The 26734-nt window shown below is 40.4% G+C and overlaps 1 protein-coding gene across 9 annotated transcripts in view; it reads right to left on the reverse strand.

The window, feature by feature from the left end:
* Positions 1 to 7845: 7845 nt before the first annotated feature.
* mast4 (microtubule associated serine/threonine kinase family member 4) overlaps positions 7846 to 26734 on the reverse strand; it is a 107280-nt gene continuing 88391 nt past the window's right edge. For 8 of the 9 annotated variants that reach the window (XM_041969236.1, XM_041969235.1, XM_041969234.1 and 5 more), the window contains 11 exons: positions 23735 to 23836; positions 23025 to 23147; positions 21257 to 21366; positions 20590 to 20711; positions 20264 to 20478; positions 17980 to 18180; positions 17352 to 17578; positions 16711 to 16833; positions 16158 to 16294; positions 13896 to 14080; positions 7846 to 13754 (listed from right to left, as the gene is read on the reverse strand). In XM_041969236.1, coding sequence (XP_041825170.1) covers positions 10093 to 13754; positions 13896 to 14080; positions 16158 to 16294; positions 16711 to 16833; positions 17352 to 17578; positions 17980 to 18180; positions 20264 to 20478; positions 20590 to 20711; positions 21257 to 21366; positions 23025 to 23147; positions 23735 to 23836 — 5207 coding nt within the window. In that variant the 3' untranslated portion in view covers positions 7846 to 10092. The remainder of the gene's footprint in view (positions 13755 to 13895; positions 14081 to 16157; positions 16295 to 16710; positions 16834 to 17351; positions 17579 to 17979; positions 18181 to 20263; positions 20479 to 20589; positions 20712 to 21256; positions 21367 to 23024; positions 23148 to 23734; positions 23837 to 26734) is intronic. The other variant, XM_041969238.1, reaches the window with a different exon arrangement.

A 26734-nucleotide genomic window follows, 5' to 3' on the forward strand; every position in this document is an offset into this window, starting at 1 on the left:
TGGTTCCACAGTGACCAAATTACAGTATGGACTTTGACATTTATTATCCCGGCAGAATTGTGAGTCCATATGATCGCTAATCACCTAAGAAGGCTAAATTTACAATGAGTGTTATTCACCTAATTACGTGAAGCATATTTCTGAGACCTCAAAAGGCCGAACGAATTTCTAATGCAGTAAAATTTTACTAGATCTGGATTATTATTTTAAATTTGCTCTTCTGGTTTCATTAAATATCTTAAATATAAATGTCTGGAAATCAAAATCATACATTGATGTGTTTTTCTACTACATGCCTTAGATTTGTCAAAATACAACTAAATACTTGAGAAAATGGTTACAAAAAAGAAGAACTCCCTATCTTGATTAAAAGCGATGACAAATAAAAAAGTTAAGACCTGATATAAGAGAACTAAGGTTTGGAGCTAACTTCAGGTTTTCTGGTAGTTTGTTCCAGTAGTAGAAGCAGAAAAACTTAATGCTGGTTTTCCTTGCTTAGTTTGAACTCTTGGGATGGAAAGTAAACTTGACCCGAGTGAACTCAGAGGTCTTGGTGGCCCATGTGCTGTCATCTGATATATATTTTGAAACAGAATCATTCAGTGCCTTGTGCAAAAGCAGCAAAACAAACAAACAAACAAACAAAAAAAAAACAAAAAAAAAAAAACAATTCTTTGGCGCACATGAAGCCAGTGTAGAGATGTAAGAACCAGACTGAAGACTTGTGAGGCCTCGAGCAGCAGCATTCTGGATTAGCTGCAGCTGTCTTAGTGAGTTTTTGGAGACACCTCAAACAACTTCATTACAGTAGCCACGACTAATGAAAACAAATGCATGAAGACGTTTTTCTAAATCATGCTGAGCTTTTACTCCCCTCACTCTAGATATATTCTTCAGGTTGTAAAAGGCTGATTTGATTACTGCTTTGATATGGCTGTTAACATTTAGCTTTTTTAAAGGCGCTGTGGTAAAGTGGGCATAGAAATTACTTCAAATTCCAAGGATAGTTGTGTATGGACGGAGGTTATCAGTTTCCAATAATCTTCCAGACATAAACATGTTTTCATCAGAGGGTTTTTACTTTACAGAGTTGTTTGTCCATTCTGAAACACCGTAGTAAAAATGGTAGCACAAATATGGCCGCTGCCATGTATGTCGATCCACTGCAAGTAGACAGAATTGGTTCATTCTAAGAGAATAAAAAATAAAGCTAATTTAATAAAATGTTTAGTTACCAATAGAAACACATTTTTAATGATACATTTTTCTGTCACTGACTTTGAATTTTTTTACACACTGCACCTTTAAACAAAATCATTTTCCTGGCTTCATCCAGTAATGTCCTCTTGGTTTTCTTTGGTTCATCAGCTATGGTGCATGTTTAAAATGGCCACTGCATTGTTATCCAGCTGCTGGTGTGTGACACAGTGCCATAAAGCAAAATTAAGCTGTCACATGATGCTTACCACACACTGAGCCCACACCCAAAAACCAAACAGTCACATCACCTGTCAGTTTATAAACTGAAGTCTGTAGAAACATGACAAGATGATAAAGGAGCACAAACCTCAAGACAATATACAAAAAGTACTCTGTGTGTTTGAGCTTTCGGTGTGGGCCTTTCAGTTTTACTGCACCTAATATTTACACGGGAACCATAATATCACATCATTCTGCACTGGACACGACGGTTTAATTGTTTGTTTTTTATTTTGCCACACAAAGACTTCTCATGTGCGCTATGAAGGAGCTTTTCAAGTCCCAGAATTTGCTTTAAATATAACCATTTATTCATCTAATTGTGGCTACTTAAGTACTTCCATGAATTCTTAACATACTGTTCTTTTATTAGTATTCCACCCTTTTCATAACCTCCATAATGTGACTTTGGTGTTTACTCATCCACTCTGAAGCAGGCACCACCCACACTCACAAACCCTCATGTTACCCTGTGTTGACATTGCATCATTTATACGAGTCTGGAGAAAGGACCGCATCGACACTGTCAAGTATGTTAAAAGAGTAAATAGGTTACATGATAGACTGGTTGGGCAGAGGATATACATGACGGTTAGTTGCCTAATCATAAGGATGTTTTCACTTTTTGCACTTCATGTGCTTTATGAGCCAAAGCAGATGAAGTAACTGAATGAAATCACGGGATAGCCGGTTACATTTTGAAGGCAAGAAAAGTGAAGAAAGTCAAGAAAGTGACTTTATGTGGCGTTAGTGAGGAGTTTTACATGCTGCAAATAAACACACAAAAGGAAGCATGAGAACTGCTGTAATTTCTAAAAGCAAAGCTGTGTTCTTCTCATTATTTCTAACATGAGAGCGAGCCTACTCCTACACAATGAGCCTGCTCCTCCCTGTGTGCGTGATGGCCCAGTGGCTGAAGACTCAAGCTCGGCCAGAAGCCATTAGTTGCAACATGAGATATGAGAGCAGGGCTGGAGTTTTGGCTTTTCCCCAAGTCACAGAATGTACTCAAACAAATTCCAGCAGCGAAGTTAATACAGGCCAGAGTGGATTTATCTGTGTGTCTCAGATTGCATGCATGCACAGGAATAAGCAGTCTTCCCACCACTGTTTTTATTACCTTTATTTAAACTTTTCTTATTAGCATTTGGGTGTATAACAGAAAGCAAATAAAAAGTGTGATTGTGTTATATTTTTAGCATTATCTGAATTATCTCAGGTGTGGTTTCAAAATGTGGTTGAGACATTAGAGGAGGAAGTCTGCTGTCTTCTGACTTCTCCAGCAAACATTTGGCTTTTAAAGTTGTGCAGGGGACTTTACGTATAACCGTAAAAGTGCCAGTTAGATTGCACTGACTTTTAAAACAGATATTTGCAGTTGTTGTTGATCTTCATAAAGATGTCACCTTTTTTCTCAAGTTTTTCATTTGCTTTCTGCCATCTTATGACAGCCGGAAAAGACCTGAAAGGGTTGACTCACTAACATCATGCATAACTTTAAGTCTTGGTCTGTATGGGATCTGTGGGGTTTATTTTGCTTTTGGAGCGAAGTGGTCATCAGAGGTACTGCATTTTTGGGGAATTTTAGTCCTGGCTTCCTATCTTAAACCTGGAAGTAATCTTTTTACCTTTCTTTTCCTCTTGTACCACACACGATTTGTTTCCTGAATTAGCACAATGCTGTTCAGACATAAATTACAACATAAATTCTGAAAAACTGCTGATTTGGTTATTTGTGAAATATCTGCATGGTCATTTAGTAGAACCTGTACGTCCGCATTAAAAACAGGCTTTTTAAAGTGGGATCTGCCAGCCCTTTCCCATCATCAGGTTTCCATGAAGGTTCCTTAATCTAATTTTGTACCAGCCAAAGCGCTTGTACCAAAAGCTGACTTAGGGAAAAGTGGAGCTGGATGTGGTGATGGGTCATCAACCAGCAAACCAGGTACCATAGGTGCAGGATTCAGCTTCAGAAGAAACTGACCCCGTACCGCCTCCCACCCTTGGGTCTTCCACAAATCATTAGCCTAATATAATCGCCAAAGTAAAATTTTAATGTTTTATATGGAATGATGCACAGTGAATCAGTAGTGTTAGGAAAATGGAGTAAGGCAGATATCACAACTTAGCAAAAAAATGACTTATACTGACAATTATGCTATGAGGCTAACAAAATTAAAATAGTGCACTGACTACCTTCCTAGCTACCTACCTACCTAGAGTGAAAGTTTGCAGATAACCGACACGATCTGCCATTTAGCTTCTGCAACTGCTTCCAAGAGTAAAGTCCTTCTGCAGGAACCCAGAAACGTGTCTTTCTGAGAGCACTATGTTGGGTCTGACTCACTTTGGAAACAGCCTCAAGTGGCTGTTTGAGGAACTGCAGTTCTTTGCATTTCTGTGTTGGCTTTGTTTTTTGGCCATGGAAGCTGATCTCCTTACTTTTTCAACAAGGAGATTTTTAAAACAAATTATCATATTTGTAGAGCCAGTTGTAGCTCTCAATGGATATTATATTAATTAAATTTTATCTTTGGGAAAGAAAATACTGAAAAGTAGAATCAAGTAAAGTAAACCATCGAAGTGAACTCTAGTTCCGTGATGCCTTTCCATTTTCTCTTATAATGGAATAATGTTAACATTTAGCTTAAAATCTTGTTACAGTTAATCCTTTTGTTCCATTTACACATCTGTGCACACTCATATGAGTGCCTGTCCCCTCTCCATATCTTTTAATTCTACTGATAACAATACTCGTCATGTCAGTATCGATCAGCCTGTGTAGAATAGATCAGCAAGCAGCCAGAATTTATTGTCTGAGTCAGATGAACAATAATGATACATTTCATTAAACCCACTACTCAGTCCCGGTGCCAGGACACAGTAATGGGTCGGGCAATTGATTGTTGTGGGCAGGTCCCATTTATCAAGTGAAGTTTGAATTTATAGGAGGCCAAATGATAGATTAATAATTTAATATTTGACCAGTATTGAAGCAGATTTGGTATAAAATACCATTAAAAAGTATTTTCTCCTACTATTTAAAACAGAAATATTCACACATACATTTTCTGCCACTTATTGGTTGCAGGGGCAGCTGCCTAAGCAAGGAAACCCAGACTTCCCTCTCCCCAGCCACATTCACCAGCTCTTCCGGGGGGATCCCAAGGCATTCCCAGGCTAGCCGAGGGATATAATCTATCCAGCGTGTCCTCGGTCTTCCCAGGGGCCTCCTCCTGGTGGGACATGCCCGGAACCCCTCACCAGATGCCCGAGCCACCTCATCTGGCTCCTCTTGATGAAGAGGAGCAGTGACTTTATTCTGAGCCCCTCCCGGACCACCAAAGGAAAGGGTGAAATGGGCCCCCCCTCCAATGGGCTCACCACCTGCAGGAGGGGCCATAGAGGTCAGGTGCAGTGTGAACTGGGCGGTTGCCGAAGGCGGGGACTCTGGTGGTCTGATCCTCGGCTGCAGAAGCTAGCTTTGGGGACGTAGAACATCACCTCATTGGCGGGGAAGGTGCCTGAACTGGTGTGCGAGTTTAAGAGGTTCCAGCTAGATATAGTTGGACTCACCTCAATGTATGGCTTGTCTCTGGAACCACTGTCCTAAAACAAAGTAATCATAAGAAGAACTTTTGCCACTTAGCCTAAAATTGGATCCAGCCGATTTCAGATGCGACCGACAGGTAACAGAAAATGTCATACTTCATTCATGAATAGCAGTCGGTCTAGTAATCTCAACCAATATTAGGACTTTATAATTAAAAGACAGACTGTCTGAAGCCAAGATCAGTGGTACTGAGATATGCTCAGCACCATGGATCACATTTCACACAGAGCAAAACAGATGCTTAGATGTTTTCATTGAGCTCTTACCACTCAACAAACCTCTACATCCAGTCAAAGAGGAACTGTGGAGGAAGGCTCACTAACTAACATGTACACGTACTCTAAGTTTATTTTAGAGAAGGCTACTAGAGCTCAACCAAACTGATCCTGTTTAATATCATGCAACATCTTTCAACTCTGTAAAACATCAAGGAAACATCTACAGCAGACAAAAATACTGTCAGTAAAAATGTAATTGCAGCTTAGACTTAGTAAGGATGAGAAGGTCTGAGCTTAATTCAGCTGCAGACAATGAATTCAGATACAGAGGACGAGGAGGGACACACACCTGTGGCAGCGGTTCCTGTCTTGCTAGGTCTTTTCACATTGCCAGAATCATCCAGACTGCTGGAAGTGGTGACACCTGACACATTTTCCCTTCTTCCTATTATTGTTGAACCATTTTCTTGTGTCTGTTGCCAACAGGCATTGCTCAGGGGTGATTGAACAAACCTGACTCGAATTAATAGGTCATTGTTCAGGCTGTTGGATCCATTTAATTTGAGTCAGGTGTGTTGGAGCAGGGGAAATATCTAAAACCTGCAGGATTGTGGCCCTCAAGGACCGACTTTAGTCTACAACTACTTCATTAAAGCTAGCCAATGGCTTTGCATTAAATAACTTAGTGAATGTGCCATTTAAGTTGATGCTTATATACGCACATAGATGTAAAATACACACATTAACACACAACATCTCAAAAGTTGTGTAAAAGAGCACAAACAAGAACAGATTCTAAGTATGGTGATTTAGTACTACTATAAAATAGCTGTTAAATAAATTAAAATAATATTTAAAAAGTATACAAATTTAAATAAAAGACTAGTTACCTGGATGGGCCTTGCCCCCTGGCAACCACCTGTAGCGCCGGGTCTGCACGACTTACAGATTGATAGTATTGAAAGGTGAAAGGGACAGGGACTGAGGCCTGCAGCTATGTTTAAAATATTAGCAAGCTTCAGGAGAAAAAATTGCCCTTTGCTGGCAGTGAGTTAAAGATAATCATTTAATTAATGAATTAGTCACCATGTTCAGTCATTGCACGGCAGGAAGTGCTGTAGCACTTCCTCCCTCCCTGCAGCCACTTTTTCCATTCATACTTCTCTGTAGCATTGATGCTAACACTAATGGGTTCTCTAAAATATATTGAAGTCTACTGGGGGTTTGTTTCTGCGTCAGGTAGCAGAGCACAATGTGCCGTGCACCACTGAGACGTCCTGATCAGATCAAACCAGAGATGTTTGAAATCTTCATGTTCTCACAGATATCATCTGGAAGCTGACTTTGATATAGACGAGGAATGCACGTCACTGTCCTTTGTATAATGCTTTAGAGTTTATATCTGTATAAAACAAGCAGGTAAGAACATGCTGCCTTATCAGAGGGTTTCTGTACATTGCACTTCATTATTCCTCTGCAGCTCTAAACATGTTGCAACACAGAAAACAGCATCCAGGACACAAATAGAGAGACATCGCCCCCTACTGGCATCGCATCACCATCATGGTTTAATAAAGACCTCTAAAGAGTTAATGTTATGAGCTGCATGCTACAGCATAAAATTCATGCCATAAACTGGGAGAATTGGGTAAGATGATGATGAATGAACTATTCAGTTAACTTAATCCCAAGATGACATTTTAATTTCCATATTATTAAAAAATGGTTAAAAGTATGTTTTCTCAGACATACATTTCTGCTTGTTTTTAGTTGTTGCACCAACAATTCATCACAATTTAAGATAAATTAAATGTTTTTCAGAAACACTCAATTTTCATGGAATAATTGTTTACTGTTTGACCCATGTGGCACAGCATTTCAATGTTAGAGTATTTATATCTTTTATTCTATTATTTATTTTATTCATTACAAACATTTATTTCATATGAATTATGAGTTTCTGTAGGAGGTACTTTCAACTTTTGTTACTGGGTTTGTTTTATGCTACATACATACTGAGCAATACTTCTCAGTTATTAGTATATTTCTATAATTCTTGTATATTTTAAATTTCCTGCATATTGGTTTTGTATATGTTTATACTTTTTCAGACATATTGTACATGCTCTTATCTTTATTTACTCACAGGTTTGTACTGCTGCAACAATGCAAACATCCCCACTGAGGGACCAATAAAGGATTACCCTGTTCTTACAGGATGGATTAAGGTAGTTTTGGGATATTTCTGTATTTGTAGCAGCATTTCTGCAAAGTGGAACCAACTCTCTCTATTTTGTATCTATGGACCAATCCCAGTTCTGCCCTTTGGTTCCACACCTATGTTTTTTATTCGTTATGGTAGAGCAGATGCTCATATAGCTACCCAAATGGCCCCTCATCACCCTGTTCGAAGGGCTAGATGACCTCTACTCCATCTCTAAAGGAAAATGAAGAGTTGGAATCTGGTTATTGGTAAATGATGACTTGGTTTGAATAACAGAAGTATAATGCCCGGACCAATAAAGAAAACAAGAGTAATTTAGAACTCCATTTTATTTTCAATATTACGCAACATTAGAAGTATAAATATCTGTTAATATACAACATCTATGACATCCATAGAGCTTTCCTTGGGCAAAATACAAAACTCAAAACACTTTTATTGCACATGTTCTAAAAAAACAAATCATTGTGAGCAAGTTAATCTAATACTAGTTTTGCACCGAGGAAGAAAAAAGAAACTGAAAAGACAAGACAAAGAAGAACCCGACACATGAAAAGACAGCGATTACTGCACAAACAAACTTGTGGTTGCAAGAGGGCAAAGTCGCACACAGCTAAGCAACGTTATCCGAGACACAGAACGTAGATTTGGCAAATCAACAATATACAAAATATACATCCATGATGCTTTGTAAACAAACATTGAATGTGCTTTGAGGATTTAAATGCATTTAATCACAGGAAAAGAAAAAAGAAAAAAAGGATGTGTTTAGTAGGTGAAAAGGATGTGCTGGATCCACTTTTAGCTCCAAATTTCCTCCTTACTCAGCCTTCAGACTGAATGTCGGCAAACATTAAGGTGCATTGATTCTCTCACAATACATTTACAATATCTAATGCAGGTAAAAAATCTGATTATATCAACATTTAAATCTCTTATCAATTAATTCTTAGATGCAGTGTAGAACATTTAGATATGCTGCATCAAGTTGAATTCAATAGTTTTTTTTTTCTTTTTCCTTTTTTTGTTTTTAATATATGTGTAGTATATAAGACTACTGTTTTTATATAGCCTGCACAACAGAGCAAATACTGCTAACACTAGAGTCCTAGGCTACTCTGGGTGTCATTAAGGGTTTGCAATTTAAAGGCATATATAGTAATGAAATGTGTGTGAAAATAGCTGAAAGTAAATGACAGCGTATGGGTCTGGTACCAAGTATTTGTGAACCAATATTACATGTTAAATCAGGATTCCTTGTTCAATCTTAGCTCAGGTGAAGCTTTAAGCAGGCTGACACACCGACACATGACTGGAAACAACACTGACATCCTGTTAATGAAGCACTTTGTGTACTTGAACCCTTTTCAGCTGCATCTTCCTCACGTTCAGCTTATATCAGAACGTGGATGTAACCCTGAAAGGACTGATTTATTTTAGAAATCTACTGCAGTAAATCACTGGTGAACATATTTAGGGGTGCTGCTTCATTCCTTCAATCAAACCCAATAGTTCATCATCCCTGTTAGCCAGCACACACACCATCAACAACAAAAACATTCTTGGGAAATAGTGTCAGCCCTCACAGTTTATGTAATGCTACATTTTTAGAAACAGCCCAGTTAGCCCCCCCTCCATACCCTCTCCTCTCTTTTCAAGTCAATTTTGGAACATGTGAAAACATGTTAGAAGTCACAAAGAGGAGTTTACCTCTGATGAGAAACATTGCAGTAGCTCACTTTAGACCACACAGTTATCAAGCAGAACATCTTAACTTTGAGCATACAAACATGACACGGCAAAAATCTTTTACAAATAATACAAACAACAATCATGTAAGCCCATGTTTCCCTGTTTTACAATGTTATATTTACACCATATTGCATAAAATCAATAATATATGTACAGACGTCAGAGGAATGTGAATAAAGACCACATCTTGCTAAGAACAGCAAGAAGTTCTATTTCCCATAAATCTAAGGCCCCTTTCACTAATTTACGATTTCTACAACTGGAACTTAATTCTGTAGTTAAAATTTTAGGTGAAAAGCTCGGGACGTGTGCTTCCTCTGTGACCCGCTGCACAAAACCCAACGCATGATAAACTGGATCACACAGAGCAGAAACAACAGCCGCGAAGCTGCTGAGCAGAAATCGCGTGGTCTACTGCATTAAAAAGACCTCGACATCAGGTCCTCCAAGTTAGAAGTAAGAGTGCAATTCAAAATCCTATGGCACCGATTCTTCTGTACATTCCGGCCTCTGTAAGGCTCCCCTCCATTGCCCCGACATGATGATTGCACAAAGCGTTCCGCAATAAACACAAACTTCCAAACATTCACTTGAATTGAGAGTAAAACACTGACTTCAGAAAAGAACGATTACCTACATTCAGACCAAGAAACACACACACGTTCACACTCCTACACCAGCATGTAACAGCTTGCCCGGTCCTCTAACAAACCAAAAACAAAGAAGGCATGATGATGCTTGCACAGTTCATTTTTAAACATTTCATCCCATCTGGATTTTCTGAAGCATTTTTTTTTCTGCGGCTTTCACTTTTTGTGGCTGGAACTACGTGGCGACTCCTTCTGCTGCTTGCACCTGCTACTGTCTTTGTCTGAAGTGTCTTTGAGAGCTGAGGGAGAGGCCCTGGATGCATCTCTTTTTGTGTTTTTCTGTGCAGACGTGACCTCTTGAGCTGCGTCTTTTTTCTTCTTGTCAGCTTGCTCCTTCCGGCCGGAGGGCGGCTGCTTGTCAGGGGTGGTGATTCGGGTATCTGGAGCCTTGTGGCTGTCTGGTTTAAGCGTTTCAGACTTGGGAGCATCCTTTGATGGTTTGACCACTGGCTCAAAACTGGATACTCTGCCTCCAGTGTTTGGTGGGTCTTTTTTACCAGGTTTTGGCAGCACTGGAGGTGGATCAGGCTGAGAAGTAACATCTGACGGCTGCTCCTTCCGGAGCTGCTGACGCTGAGGTGTAGCGAGAGGTGAGATGATGTCTTTTGGTTTTGAGTCATGATCTTGGTTTTTGGACAAGTGGTCTCTAGGTTTGGCATCCAGACTTTGCTTACTGACTGGTGCTGGAGCTACAGAAGGCTTTAAAGTGGACATTGTTACAGTTTTAGAGGGAAGAGGTTTTGGCTTCGAGTCTGCGTTGTCTTTAACTGCTACAGAACTTTTAAGCTGAGTCTCTCTTTGCCTCACATCTCCACGGGTGGGCGAACGTGTTGGCAGCACAGACTCTTCCTGCTTTGTGTCAGCTCTGGCAGACAACAACGAGGCCTCTTTCCATTTAGCATCACGGTTTGCTTGAAAGTTCAAAGTTACTGTAGATTCTTTCTCCACGTCCCTCTGTTTAGAGTTTGGACTGGATTTAAGCCCTGGGACGGGAGGAGCTGTGCTGTGAGACTTCACTTCTGATGCTTTTGCCTCTTTTCCAGATGTGGGCGACACAGGCTGAAGATCAGGCCTGGATTTAGTTTTGGGACTTGAAATATTTTCATTTGTACTTGGAGTTGAGCCTTTTAGTTTTGCAGAGGGGACCACAGTGTTTTCTTTCACCCTAACAACAGTGTCTTCTTTCTTTAGCTCTGAACCAGAGAGTTTGTGTTGTGCTTTTTCAGCTGGACAGTTTTTTGGCAGCGGCTCTAAATCTTTCACATGGCCTGTGTTCTTTGGTGAAATGGGAACTTCTTTCTGCTGTGATATGCCCTTTGCTGCACCAGCAGACACAGTGTTATCCTTTTTATTCACATTCAGTTTGTCATTTGTTGCAATATTTAACGAGGTGCCCATGTTTACTATACAAAGGTCTCTCGTTTTATTTAATTTAGTGGCACATGTGTGGATTTCTGCCTGACTGCTGTCTGTATGTCCAGCCAGCTTCACAGCTGATGTGTTGGATAGCGCTGCATCCTCACCAGCAGATGCTTCACAGCTGTCTTCTGGCTTTGAGCTGCTGGATTTATTATCATATTCAGAACCAAACGTTGATGATGTGACAGAAATGTGTGGCTGTGTACTAGAGGAACAGATGTTTAGAGGTTTAGAAAGCACATTCTCTGGAGCTTGTGCAGAAGTAGAGACGTTCTCTACAGTCACCTTAAAAGCTGAGGTCAAGTTGGATTTGTGTGCAGCGGTTTTTCTTTTTTCACAGCTCTGAAGCTGACCTGTGTCCAAACTAGAGTTTGTGCTCTGCTTCAGAGGGCCAGGTAACAGTTCACTGGCAGTTGCAGCTGGAGTCTCCACTTGTGTAGGAGTTTTAATGTCTACCTCCAGCTTCGCTGAAGTCAAAGAGACCACTGTTTTGGAGCTCTCCGTGTTCTGTGATGCAGTATGTGGCGTGACTTCCTGCTGCTCTACTTCATCCTCCTGATCTTCGTTGCTCACTTCCCGTATGGAGGGTGTTTTTCCACAGGAGGAGAAATGGGAACTGTGCCGAGGACCTCTGTGGTCATGAGCAAGCGAGGAGGAGGCCTTCACTGTGGTTCGGCTCTCCTGTTTGACAGTGAAGGCCTCCACTTTGCTGCTTGATGCTTTTAATGATTTTCCAGGTCTGTCCTGTGTTTTGTCACAGCTTCCATTTGTTCTGATTTCTGAGGCTGTGTTATGAGACTGCTCTTTGGAGACAGTTATGTTATTTAAAAAGGAAACTGCTTCAGGACTCGATGAGTAAATCAGTGGACTTTGTACTTTGTCTGCGGTTTTCATTTGGGAGATGGTTATCTGTCTCTCGGTTGGACTCTGAAGCCACATTGGAGGACTCACAGAAGAGGTGTCGCCTGTGTTGTCTGTCGTTTTAGTAGAGCTGTTTTCTGCTTTACAAGCTCTGGGTCCTGAAAGCAGACCAATATCCAGGGTGCCCTCTAGAGGTTTTAGAGAGGAGACATGGCGTCCCTCAAGTTTATAGTCAGATGATGTCTTTCTCAGAGGAGACTCTGCAGAGGAAATGAGCTGGAGCTTTTCCACAGCGCTCTCTCCTCTCCCAGAGAAAAGCTTGGGGGCCAGACCTTCAGGGTTTGAGTGAATAGCTCCCTTCATGTGGTCGTGAGTCATGGCTGCGTCCAGTTGGAGGCTCTTTGACCTCATGGAACCAAAGTGGAGGTTCTCGTGGAGGCCAGAGGATAATCGACACATGCAGTCTTCTCGTTCTTCGAATGACAGCCTTTTCCTGGTGAACTCAATGTTGGGAGCTTTGAAGTCCAGCCTGTCTGGCTTCATGCCGTCTTTACCCTGTCTAGAGTGCTGCCGCTCTGGATGAACGGAGCAGGGAGATGATCGGGGGCCACCGTCACTCTCACAGCTGCCACCAGCCGTTTCACCGATGCCCTCAGATGCACGTGTGGACAGTTTTTTGTACAAGACATCTTTAAGGGTTGTACTGGCAGCTTTAGCCTCCAGAGGGCCAGACTCTGGGCTGCTCTGGGTTTTGTTTTGACTTCGGACCAGAAAGCCTTCATCCCTCTCATCACCACACAGTGGTGATGAGTCAGATTCATGGAGGGCGTCTTGTTTCTGCAGAGACTCTCTTCTCTCAGACCAGTCCTGTCTCTTCACAACCATCTTGGATTTCAGTTTTTCTTTGTCAAGCTCCTCCACAGACTCCTGCCGGCCCATCTTACGACTTATTGGCCTTTTTAAGCATCCCTGCTCAACAGGTCGTATGCGTGTGATTGCCAGCGGCTCACTGGCTGCTTCATCCACACTCTGCCTGACTGTGTAATCCTGCTCCCCAGTCCTCGGTTCCTCATCCTGCTCCTCCTCTTGGGTCACCTCCAAGCTGTGTTTTCTGGGACACAGGTGCTTCTTCTCTCCTGTGTAGGACGGCGACAGCTTCTCTTCTGACTGGACACGCTTTAGGAGGGGCGAACGAGGCGGCTCAGCACTTTTGGGACAGACAATATGGCGCACTATTGTAGGTGGAGAATGTATCTTGGTGGGGAAGGCTTGGGTTGTTTTTGAAAGTGCTACAGAGTGTCCACTAAGAAGGGGAGAGGGTGATCGCTGAGGTGATGTTGGCTGTGGGGTGGGTGAAGGTGTGCGGGCCAGAGGAGAGAGGGGGATGCTCCCAGCAGACTGGCGGCGCCCCTGTCGAAGCCTCTGACCTGGCAGCTTTGGGCCGAGGCCGTGCAGAGTGCTGGGCCGGATGTGGCCTGAGCCTGCAGGAGAGTTTGGAGCACTTGAGTTGGGAGAGCTGCTCTGGGAGGAGTTACCACCTGAAATTCATGAGCACAAAACAAAATAAAAAGAAAAATCAGAAACACAAAACAATGGATATCAGTAGCAAAATATTTTACACTGTGAAACGTTTTCTGGATCAAATTCAAGATTTTATCACGATGAGATAAAATCTCCACCTGACTGAGTGAAATCTGGTGCGGGGCGGAAGGCGGCGGTGGGGGATCGAGGGGAGAGACTGTGGGTAGGGGAGCCAGGGAGACTCTCACCAGATGAAAGAGAGTGGTTGAGGGAGGAGAAACTACGGCTTGTATGAAGCAGAGGAGAGGGCTGCATGGCAAAACGTCTGAAAAGGGAGCGCCGCCTGCATAATGAAGAGACACAAAGAAACAAGAAATTAGTATTAAATTCCAGGTTTTTATAAGCTAAATCAGGACATTACAACCCACTCATCCTACAGCCTTAAAGTATTCCCTCATCTGACTGTCATCTGACTGCCCCCTAGAGGCCAGCAGGAGCAAATGTAAAGACTACAAACAGGAATCTGATCCATCTTCTCTGCAGGACTGCTGAAATAAGTTTTTTCTTTTTCTTTTTTTTTTTCTCTAAACGTGTCTTGTCCAGTATCATAGCAAGCAGAATGATGGTGTGGCTTTAAATTTCAAATTTGCTTTGTGAAAGGGAGCTTTATGGGTATGAGGCTTTCATTTAAATTCTTATTTATTTTGAATTAGACCGTTACATTACCAGAAAACCAACTGCTACACCTGCACAGGAACACAACAGAGAATTTCCTGAAGTTTTTACAGGAAAAAAAAATGACAATTATCAGAAGTTCCTATGGGACAGTGGTTCCCAACGTGGGGTCTGGGACCCAGAGACTTTGAACATTCAGAGCCAAACATTGTCCCTTTTTCAAGAAAAAAAAAGTAAGGCTACATTGTTAATTTAACCTAGTCTTTGGAAGGACAGGACTCAGCCAAAATACATTTATAGTGAGAATCTCACTTTTGAAAGCATAAAACTGAACATATTTTAGCACGATGTGGGGCAGGGGATCCATGTTTTTTTAGTATTTGCATGAAGGGGGTCCCCAAGAAAAATAGGTTGGGAACCACAACAAACAGACAAACAAGCAAAAAAAAAACAAAACAAAACAAAACAAACAAAAAAAAAAACAGACAAGCAAAAAAAACAAACAAAAAATATGTATCACAGCAAAAACCAGAGTACACGTCTAAAAAGCTGGAACACACACACACACACACACACACACACACACACACACACACACACACACACACACACACACACACACACACACACACACACACACACACACACACAAACCTTAACAAAAGTATCTCTTAGTGTATAAACCCACAGGACAACTCAGTGACTGTGTCAACATGCAGAGTATGAGGAATGAGGAGTGATCAGAGATGAGCGTGATCGTGCAAATGCTGCCACGCCTCTACGGAGGCTAGAGGAAGACTAGGGCGGTCCAGAGACCTGGGCGATCAGCAGCAACACCCGAGCACGAATCCCAGCCACCCTATACCACGAAGACCACCCTGCATCTGCCCAGAAAGCAGGAGAGGAAGGCCCTCTGAAATAAGTTTATAAATAAGAGCATAATTCTTCCCTTTGGTCCTTATTAGTGTTAGTTCATTAGTAAAGGAGCCTAACTTCTGACTCAGGGTCATATGCGCCTACATGCAAACTTAAATTTGAGTCACTTTAAAAGATCCCAAACAAGCAAAATGTTTCTGAAATATCTCAGTCCAACACTGATAAGAATTTTTAATGTTAAAGAAAGGCTGTTCAATGCTTCCAGTCTTTAATTCTATTCCCCATCCTTCCAGTATATCCACTAAGGTCAAGGAACAGAGGAAGAGACTTAACTATTCCTGTGTCCTGACATTTTGTGATAAAAACCACAGAATCTTTCTAATCTGCTACAATTCAGTTTAGTTAATTCATAACACACAAACCAACTCAGACCACATTACAGAGAATTTAAAGTTAAATAAAATTAGGTTTTAAATGTTACTTATAAATATAAGTTTTGTCTGAGAACAACAAATAAGCAGTAAGTTGAACCTTTGAAATGATTTTATGCTTTTATTCATTACATGATTAATTCAGTAAGGAGATGCTGTTCTGGAAAAAACTAGCAAAGTAGGATCGTGTCGAGGGAAATGCAGGGTTCAGTATCCAAGGACGATTCAAAATGTCTATGGGGGTAAAGTTGTTGCCCAAATTAACCTCTTAACTGCTGCTTTGTTAGATTTAGTGTTGTCCTCATGTTTTATGCAGGCCTGCTATAACTGGCCTTTACCAGGATAACAGAAAAAATAGATGCTGCTACGCTGGTAAACATTTTGGTTTCACAAGAAATAAAAACAAACTGATACTACATGAGTTTCTAAGTTTTGTACCTTTCTGGAGTCTTTTCCTTCTTGGGCTTCTTGCCACACCTCACCATCTTGCTCTTGTAGCTGTTCCTCCTGGCTGGACCAGTTTTTATAGAAGTATTTTCAAAGGGAGTTGTAGAGATGGCCACTTTACTTCCACTCTGAAAGAAAAAAATATTCTGCATCAACAAGAGAACAACTTTTAAAACGAATTCCAAGCCTATGTTTTTATTGTTTGTATATAATTTAATAATGATATACTTCATATTTAGTAAATGTGGTCATTGCAATCAAGGTTGGTGTTAAAACTGTGTTTTACAATAGTTAGTTAAACATAAAGGCATTAGTGATCATTAATGAATCATTCAAGCAATCCAACATCAGAAACTCCATCACAACTCGATTTTTTTGTGGCATTTGGTCCTCAAGTGTAACAGTTCAACTAAATTACAATGAATATGAAAATTATTCAGAGGCAACAAACATCCCTTTAACTCTGAGTAGTGAAGACAGCAGTTTTTAGTTGAAAATAAGTTGTAAACAAACAAACAAAATAGAAAACATTAAACTTTGTCACCTTCAGCAGAAGCTCCACCACTTCAGTGTGGACCAGACCATGAACCGGTTCTCCGTTCACGTGAGTAATGAGGTCTCCAGCTTTAAGTCCTGCTTTGTGTGCAGGTCCCCCGTCTTCTACATTCTGATTAACAGCACACATTCATTTATGTTTTTACTTTATATTTACTCTGCAAGACATCCACCCTTATTTGTATAATGAAGCATTAATGTGTAAAATGAGATAAAAAATAAATAAAAGGTGGAGCAAAGACGAAACAACAGAGACTTAAATACAACAGATAAACATTGCATGACTTAATTTAAAAACAAATAGTAAAATGACAATAAACTATAAGTTTTCAAAAAGATATAAAATGCCCAGACAAAAAACAATGGGAAATTAAAAAATAATTAATAAACACGACCTATAAAATAAATACAGACTATTAACATAGTTAAATTATTACAGCTGAAACTAAAGCATATGTATAATTATTTTACACTTTGTACATTTGTTATTGCATTTTCTTTATTTTTATAGCATTTATGAGTTTATTTGTTTATCAATTTTCTTTTTATTCAGGATTTTGGCAGTTTCAGCCCCTGTAGGAAACAGCCTGTGACAGGTGCCTTATTATTCTGTGGAGCTAGAGTCCTTACCCAAACCATGTGATAGACAGTGTAGATGTCACCGTCACAAGCGTACACCCGGATTGCCCTCAGCGTGAAGCCAAACTTCTTCCCGGAGCTGTGGATGACCACAGGCTGCCTCGGGTTGGCGGTGAAGAGTGAGGAGTCTCTGCTTGGAGAGGAGTCTCTTGAAGACGGGTCTGAAGAGAGGGAGTAAGGAGAAAGAGGGCTGGCCAGTGGAGACACTCCGAAGATATCTGGAAAAATAAGAGAAGATCACCGTCTAAGCAGATTCTTTTATTAAATCAATCAGACTTCAGCAGGGCCAGAAGTCAGTATGAGGTGCTGCTGGGAAGCTTGGGAGATGAAGCTAATGGGATTTTCTCTCCTATGAATGGAGACCTTCTGCTACAATTCTGGATGGGTATGTTGCTTGTTAGAGGTTTGGATTCGCCTATTTTCTCACAGACATTCTGTAAAATGATGCTCACAGCATGTGCCACGCTGGGCCAATTTGCACAGATCCACAGTGAATTCACATCTTTCTGCTCTCAGTTTTAAATCGTGACCATCATCATTCCAACATACTTCGAGGAGCGGAATTATAAAACCAATGTCAGTGTATGTTCTTTCACTGTCGGCTGTTTCTGTGACTTACCTCCAGGGATCATGAGGGAAAGGGCTCCAGTTGACACAGATTTGGGGACTTTCACAACAGCTTTTGTCTTTTCTGCGGCACCGTCGGGTCGCAGAGAGGTGGTCTGAGGAGTCTGGTCTGTGGATGCATGGCTGGTGCTGTCAGGGCTCTCTACGCCCTCACCTCTAGGTGTCAGCTGGTCCAGATGTTCAGAGAAACTTCCTAATTATTAGAAAACAGTGCACTGTGTTAGGCACCAGAACAATCTGATGGACAAGCAAAGAAAACTTAACATTTATACATTAGGTTTTTAAGTAAATTTGGCACACTAGGAAATTTTCTTTCTTGCAAAGAGTTGAACAATTAATGATAACAGCCTTTTAGCTTAGCACTAAGACTGAATGCACAAAGGCATCTTATTCTCTATAGAAATACCTAAAGAAGAAAATGTGTTTATAAAGATTAAAAATTACATAATGAAACTATTGCACTAGACTGTATCGTTCTAAAAACTGTGAGAAAGAAAAAAGTCTATTGTTTTGAGGTGCATCAACTCCAGCGCTCAAAATGACAACTCCAAATCCAAAAGGGTTGGGACGCTGTGTAAAATGTGAACGTAAAAACAGAATGCAATGGTTTACAAATTCCATAAACCCAGAATTTTCATAAACCATCCAGGTTGTTATCAGTGGACAGTTCAAAAGCCTGCATTTCTGATGGGATTGCATTAGTTCCTACAATGTGGGCAGTTTATACGTCTGAAAATCCATTAATAGCATTTGCAGGTTTTAGAGCAACATCGTCTCTTTCAGAATAATAATGGATTAGATTTATATTGCACTTTATTGCTGACTGCTCTTAAACCGCTTACATTGGGTTCATTATTCATCCTTCCTCATTCATCCCCAGTGATAGTAAGTGACGTGTAGCTGGGGCGGACAGGTGGAAAAGGGGCTGCCAATCCATGTCAATGGCCCCTTCAACCACCACCAAAACCTGCCACCTGTAACCTTTCTTCCTCTTTCAAGGAAGGCCTTGAACATTTCAGCAAGACAATGCTAAACCACATACCTGATATGGGAATATCTAATTTGTGTCCTAAAATGACCATCTGTATACTATTGGTGTTATATAACTGCTTGTTTTGTCCCAAGTGACCACCTGTATACTGTTTTTGTTATATTATTCTGCTTGTTTTGGTGCCTGTGTGACTGCCTATCTTTGGAAGGGTGAGAAAAGGGTGTCTTGTAAATATGTTTACAAGACAGGATCTCAGGACTCATCCTCGCCTGTGGGAAAGGACCGGCCATCCTCTCTCTCATGCGATGTTGTGTTTTTCTAAATAAGTATAAAGACGGGGAAATCCCACATCTTGGGAGAGTCTGCTGCGGGTTACGTATACGAACGCCCAGCCGGGGTTTTCTAAGCCACTCTACCGGGATTGTTGGCTCTCCAGTCCGTGTCAAAGGTAGGGCAAGCTATGCTATGCTTATAAGGCTGAACCCATTGAGATGTAATGATGAGTGTCATGAGCTGCGGGGAATAAACCTGACACACTTATTCTAGCACTCTGACTTTGTGTGTTTCATCCGCTGACCACCACGAACCTCTAAAATCACACATTACAATACCACATCCATCATAACATCATGACTTCACAGCAGGAGACCAGAATGGGACAACAGTCCCCTTTTAAAACTTCAGCAGGTGGTCTTCCCACATGTTTAAGAAGAGGGGATGCTACACAACGGTAAACACCACGCTGTTCCAGCTTTTTAAAAGTGTTCCTGCCATCAGATTCAAAATTAGCTAATATTTTCCATGAAATGATAAACTTTCTCAGTCTCTACATCTGATATGTTGCTTATGTTCCACTAGCAACACAATGTGGATTTATGAGATTTGTAAATAATTTTATTTTTATTTACATTTTACAAAGAGTTCTGACTTTTTTAGAACTGGGCTTGCAAAAACAACCAAAACCAACTCTGACCTGGACCCTTTCAAGCAGCCTGCATGACTCACTCTGTAGAAAACCAGAGCATTGCTGACTTTGTTCTCATTAGTCACTTCAGGAGATGCTTTTCTTTTTAGGAAAGAAAAAAAAAAACATTAATTGTTTTTGCTCTTCACATTGCCCTAACTGTGCTCAAAGCAAACATATTTCCCTGTATTATTCCAACTAAAAGGGTAAAATCCTGACTACCTGCTGCTGTTTCTCCAGTTTTATATGTTTTATAGTTTCATTGACTCTCTGGAATGTAAACCAAGTACATGATGCGATTGTAGAAGCTGAAATTCGTACCGGACAGCGTAGCTCCACTGTGAGTGCTGCCGGGGGTGGTGGCGTCAGGCTTGTCCTGTGGCAGCTCTCCGATAGAGAAGGAGGCCTTGCTGGGGTCACCGAGGCCTGAGGTGTCGTCCCCTTCGCTCTCGGCTGAGATGGCAAACTTTGGTAGCAAATTGGGACGAGGGACCTGATTTATGCTGTCCGTGTCTGTTGAATGGGACAGCGAGGGCCTGGCTCAAGAAGACAGCAGATTCTCATGAGATTCATGTAAAGCTAAATCATGTCTGAATAAACTCAGTTGATATATTTTTCATTTTGATATGAAGCGGAGACCCTCATACATTTCAGCAAAGTCTGGTGTCCAGCTAAGAGAATCCACAGTCAGTGGGCTCTCACTCTTCTTCTCCTCTGTCTCTCCTTTCTCCTCCAGATGTCCACGGGACAAATCCAGGCTGCTGTAAACCTGATGACCACACACCAGCAAATATTCAAGTCATTACATGCAGACAGCAAATGCTAAATTACACTCTGTGCATGGAAATTTAAAAAAAAAAAACAAAAACAAATGTACCATAATGCAGAGCTGAGGGGAAGACTCGGTGCAGATCAACACCTCCACCGAGACACCCTGCTGCTTTTTGAGACTAACTGTAATGTTTTGTTTTGATGTGAGTGGGGAGCACACTGCAATGCAGCACAACAATGACTCCCAGCGTGTTTCATTGTTCTTTGTCACATTACCACAAAAACAGATCTGATCTGCGAGCGAAAAATTTATGCAAAGCTGAAATCGACATTTAATTCTGTCGAGGGGGGAGAGAGGAGGCATAAGGGAAACCTTGTTTTCTGGACAGATTTCCATATGAAACACCAAACATTCATTCTTTCTTTCCCGTGAGAGAGGGATCAGGACAGATGAGGGCATCAGCTCATTTACATCGCTAACATCTTTAGCAGTAATGATAATGTGTTAGCAGAAAGCTTTGAGGAGGGAGCTTTAGAACAAACCTTAGAGAATCTGTGAGAGCAAGAGGAGAACTGCCGCAGCTCCACATTGAAGTCCTCGTCGTTCGTATCCTCTTCCTCTGTCTCCAGGTGATGGTATCTCTCAGAGCGAGCTGGGAATGATGAGAGGTTTCTAATTCAGTTGATTCTTTTCGTATGAAGTCATTATAGGTTGCTCCTCAGTCAAGGTGGGAAGTACATTAGAGGAATGTGATCACTACAGTTTGCTTGTCAGCAAGATTACACAAAAACCACTCGGCTGAGTTTTAAGGAGCAAGCTCAGGGCAGTGACCTAGGCTGAGAATTTTATTATAAACTTAGCACAAAAAGTAAGAAAATTTGTGTTTGGAGAATTATTTCTTTGTTTTAAATATGATTCTTGGCAATATATCTCAATAAATATTGTTTATTTCCTTTTTAGATGTTACCATTTGTGAGATGAGCAGCAGAATTGAGTATTTGGGTTGAGCCCAAGTAAAACTTGCCAAATCTTGTCTGCAGCTCATTTTGCTACTGACTCTTGTTTGGTGTCATTTATTGGACCAGATGAAACGGGGGAGCAAACAGGGGCTTCAGTAGTATGTGAAAGGACCACACACAGCCATAACAGTACCTAACCTAACTATCCTCCAAGATGACCACACTCACCCCCACAGTGTGGAGTTTACAAGAAACTTCCTCCAAAATTCCTGCCGTCCTGACCTCTACCCCACTCAACACTTGGGGGATCAGTTTGTGCCTGCCATTCATGCCCGAGAGACCAACAAAACCACTTTGCCTGACTTGAGACAAATGCTGGTTGAAGAATGGGATGCCATGCCACAGCAGTGTGTGACCAAGCTGGTGACCAGCATGAGGAGGAGGTGCCAGGCTGAGTCAATGGCAGACTCTGCTACCTAACTCTGCTGCTAACCACACAAATGTAATTTCCTCACAAATGTGGCTCCACTTAAAAAGGAAATTTACATTCTTTCCAACAGTTTAAGACTTACTGCCAAAAAGCAGTTTTACAAATATAGAAACAGTCTACCAAACACAAATCTTTTCATTTTTCTGCTAATTTTAGATAATAGATTTTTTTTTAGCAGTTTCATGCTGTTTAAACATGCCCATGTCGATTCCTTTAATGTAAACATTCTAGCATTAACAAATTAATAATAAAAAACTTTGTAATAGAAAATGTGCTTTGATGGAAAGGTATGACTGTCCTTAATGTTAAAAAAGAAAACAGAAAAACAGAAAATCAGTAAAGCCTGCTTAGTTTCTGTTTGCACTGTAACCATCGATACACACAAATATTTTTGAGTAACTTTAACGCTAAAATACAGCTTTACTTAATGATTGTGAGGCAAGATCAGAAGAAGAGATCTTAATTTTTTGTAATGTCTAAGCAGAATTTCTAATGTTTGAGGGAAATTTATTTTAATTGCTTTACATTAATATATTTTCTGCTTCTTGATTTACCAAGGCAAGAACCTAAAGTCCATCAAGAGATTGGTGAGCTGGGGCACAAATCTTAGACCTTTCCTCAACAGCTGCTTATCAAGACCCTATTAATTGACTTATTCATATTCTTTACCACAGTTAACAGAAGGTTGTATAAAAGCAGAATAATTTTCTTATTATCATGTCATCTTGACTGTTTTAAATGTTTTTAAAAGAACAATCCTACAAAATACAGCTTAATAGACAAGAAATTGTAATTAAGGAAGACCATTTCCTTCATTGTATAAACAGAAGCACTGGTCAGCCTTCATAACGCATAACTCACTGTCGAAGTAGCTTGTATCGTCTTCAGACTCCAGCTGTGGAATAAACTCGGCTTTCTGCCTCAGCAGGCCATTCCAGTCCAGATTGTGGAAAAACTGATGCTGCTTGACCTCAGCAGCTCCACCTGCAGGTGGGGAAAAAAAAAAAAAAAAAAAAAAGAAAAAACTTTTCAGAACAAATGTGAGGAAAATGTGCACAAATCACTTGGTATTCAAAGTTTCAGTTAAACACAGGAGGTGAAGAAACGCTTACACTGCGTTTCCCTTTTCCCTTGTGGCTGCAGGACCATAAATTATGCAGTACAGTTTCCTGCCTGTGACCTTCTGTGAAATAGTGGGCGATGTTTGTGAATGGCGACTTGGATGTACAAGGAGCTGTTGCAGGACTGAACAGGCTACGTGCATCGACGCGATTGGCCTTTGTGCCAGGTCATGGTCACTTTCACAGTCTGCACATCTATGCTCTGATAGTGCCTAATCATGCATGGAATTAGATTCATGGACTAGTTGGGAAATAATTGTAATTGATCAAAGAGAAGAGGTCAGTGGGCCACAGGATAAACTGTTCTGCTGTGGAATGACCTCAATTTCTTCCCTGGTGACTTGGAATAATGAATGTTGCTGAGGTGGCACATGAGAATTTATTGTGGCCCATTGTGCCTCTGTAGTTTTCAAAGGTTCACTGGCTGTTCCACTTTCCCCGAGTCCTCACCTGTGCCCATTCTTTCCAGTGGATGCTGCCTCAGAAGCAAGGTGATGAGCTCCTGGGCATCAGAAGGGGGAGCGTCCTCCCCTTCAGGCCAGTTGATCTCATCTGGAAACACAAAATAAACTGCAATCAGTTCGAAAGCTGCAATAATCTTATGGTTTACTTATTTTTGAGTAAACAATCTAAAATGATAGTATTTGTGTGACATTATCATGATGTGTGTAAATGCTGTCCTCAAAAAAAAAAAAAATAGACTGAGAAAAATCGTCAGTATTTTAAAAAGAAATTATCCTTTTAACTTCAGAAAGAATTCCTGTGTACTAAAAGCTCAACAGAACCCTAAAAGTTAGTGAGGTGGTGAAATTTTAGAGACGTTTAATTAAAGTTCAGACCTAAGCCATTACTGTGAGGCGATAGCTGCTTAATTAGCTGCAACTGTGTGTCAGGCTCTGTAACTGCTGATAAAGGTGGCAGACTGATGGCTTAGAGTGGAAAATTTATCATGTCACAGTTGTAATATCCATCTATACATTCATTAGCTATACCCACGTCATCCTGTGAAGGGTCACAACAGGCCTTGAGCCAATCCAAAGTGACAGTGTGATAGGCTCGATCCAATTAGATTCAAACTTTTGTCCAATCACAGCTCAATGCACCACAGTGTGTGATTTGATCACCTATAAGGTAGGAGGCATGTGTGTGATAGTATTTTTGCAATTATCTGTTGAAGAGGCATTTACTTAAAGAACTGAACAAACTGCAGAATGTTCAGTCAGAGGCTTCTTCAGCTTGGCGGCAATAAGAGTCAATGCAGAAAAATCATTCATACTCACAGCATTCATACTTTATACAGACTTTTCTATTAATAATGACTTATTTGTTCATTTAAATAATTGTTTATTACATTGCAATAGGATTCTTAAACTATTATTCATCTTTAGTCACTCCCAAACCTAACGTATATCATCTGTGAGGGTTATTATTCATTCAGGTCATGGCATCGAAAGACGGTTTCATTCATTTCATCCAAGAAACTAAACCCAGTCCAGTTGATTTGACTCAACCTACACTGGATAACACACTTTCAACTCAAAAACAGCATTTTTTCCAGATATGCTGATGGTGCAGATAAAGAAAAATGAGTAAATGTAAATCATTTTTAACCAAAGAACAAGTTCAACATGTCAGCATCCTACATGGACATGGGTTTTAGGTGTGATATCAGTTAGAAACAGTAGCCTTTATTTTTCCATTCAAGTTCACTAATGAAGCTGAAGAGATTTAATTAAATTAGTTCGCTTTTTGGTGACTTTTTTCCCCAAATGCTTTCACTCAGGACGTTCCAGATGTTTCTGAGCAACAAACCATATGGCATGTCAGGTTTGTGCATCAAACTGCTGAAATTTTCTAGGTTGCAATTACAGTTTACATAATCGACTTATCTAATTATTTTCTCTCTTTTTCCCCAAACTAATCTAATGGGCTTCTTTCCAAATCCCCCCACAAGCAAATCTAAGGTAGTTCTTTGATCAAGTGCAATGCCAAATTTACATGTGCTCCAGTTTTTATTGAAAAGCTTCATGTATTAGCTGCAGAGAAGAGTAAAGCCTGTCTGTAACATGCTGATTGTTGGCTCTCAGAGCCATTTGTCCTGCATTTTAATCAAATTTGGGCCCAAGCTATGAATATGTATGTGCGTCCTGAGGCTATGATGGCATGCATTCAGTGTGTTCTGGCCCTTTTAATTAATAGCCAATCTCAGAGGCTTGGTACAGTTTGATTGAGAGCAAACCAAATCAGTCATGGCATGCCATTCATTTCTATGTCACACAAGGAGGCTATGATCCAACTACTCCGCACACAGTAACGCAGTTCATCTGAGCTGCAGAAGGTAACAGATCCTGTTTTCAAGATGAAACTGACCAGAAAAAACATCATAATATTCAAACTTCACTTGAGTCAAGTTAAACCCACTCACTACCATCTGTTTTTCTACTGGCCTTCAGGGAAATCTCAGTCCTCAGTAAACAGAGAAATCCATGTGGTCACTTTGCAAATGGTTAATTCACATCTGAATGTGGTCTGGGAATTCCTCCTGATGTGCACGACAGCATCACATTACCAGATGCTGTGAAACGTTCTCCAAATCACCTCCAAGCACCGGAAAATACTCTGAGCCTAGAAGATTTTTAAACCTGTTAAATTCAGTATAATGGATTTCAATTTTAAAATGCAAATATGTTTGATGATAAAAAATACAGAAGTTGATAGATTCAGACTGTGATTTAATCTGTACCACAGAAATCTGTAAAATGCTTAATTTAAGAGTAAACTAGCAGATAAAACTGAAAACTAGTCAATTTTTGGAAGCACATTTATAATATTAAAGAACAAATATCCTAATTCAAGTATGCAAATACTCATCGTGACAAGTAGACCAGCGCAGAATCAATAACCAGCATGGCGGTAAGAAATCTGACTGACTTGTTCTCAGCTTGCCAAACAATAAGCTGAAAACATCAGAGTTCCTGCAGCATTTGGAGGCAGTCGCCAGTTTGTTTCCACCTTAACACACACCTGGATCTCACCTGATCTAACAGCTGTTTGTTTTAGATGCGGCACAGTGGTTTTTGGAAATCTTTCATTACCTCCACAAAGATTGTGGCTGGTTTAGGTTATTTATTAACTGGATTACTCAAAAAGTTATTGAATGGATCTACAAAGTAATTTTACAAGATGTGGACAATGACCCAACTTAGGGATGATTAACGTTTTAGTTTAGGTATAAGGTTCGGGACTTTGCTCTTATTTTTATTGAACTTGACACATTTTGATTTAATTTTTCTCCATATTTTAGTTTTATTTTGTTTATAAGGTTCTTGTGTGTTGATGGTATTTTTTTTATCAGATTACATATTTTATTCAGATTATCTTTTGCTCTCAACAAAGCTTCAAATGTATTTATTTCATCCTCTTCTCAGATGATTTAATGTATTCACAACA

Source organism: Melanotaenia boesemani, chromosome 19 (assembly GCF_017639745.1).
Source record: "Melanotaenia boesemani isolate fMelBoe1 chromosome 19, fMelBoe1.pri, whole genome shotgun sequence".
NCBI lineage: Eukaryota > Metazoa > Chordata > Actinopteri > Atheriniformes > Melanotaeniidae > Melanotaenia > Melanotaenia boesemani.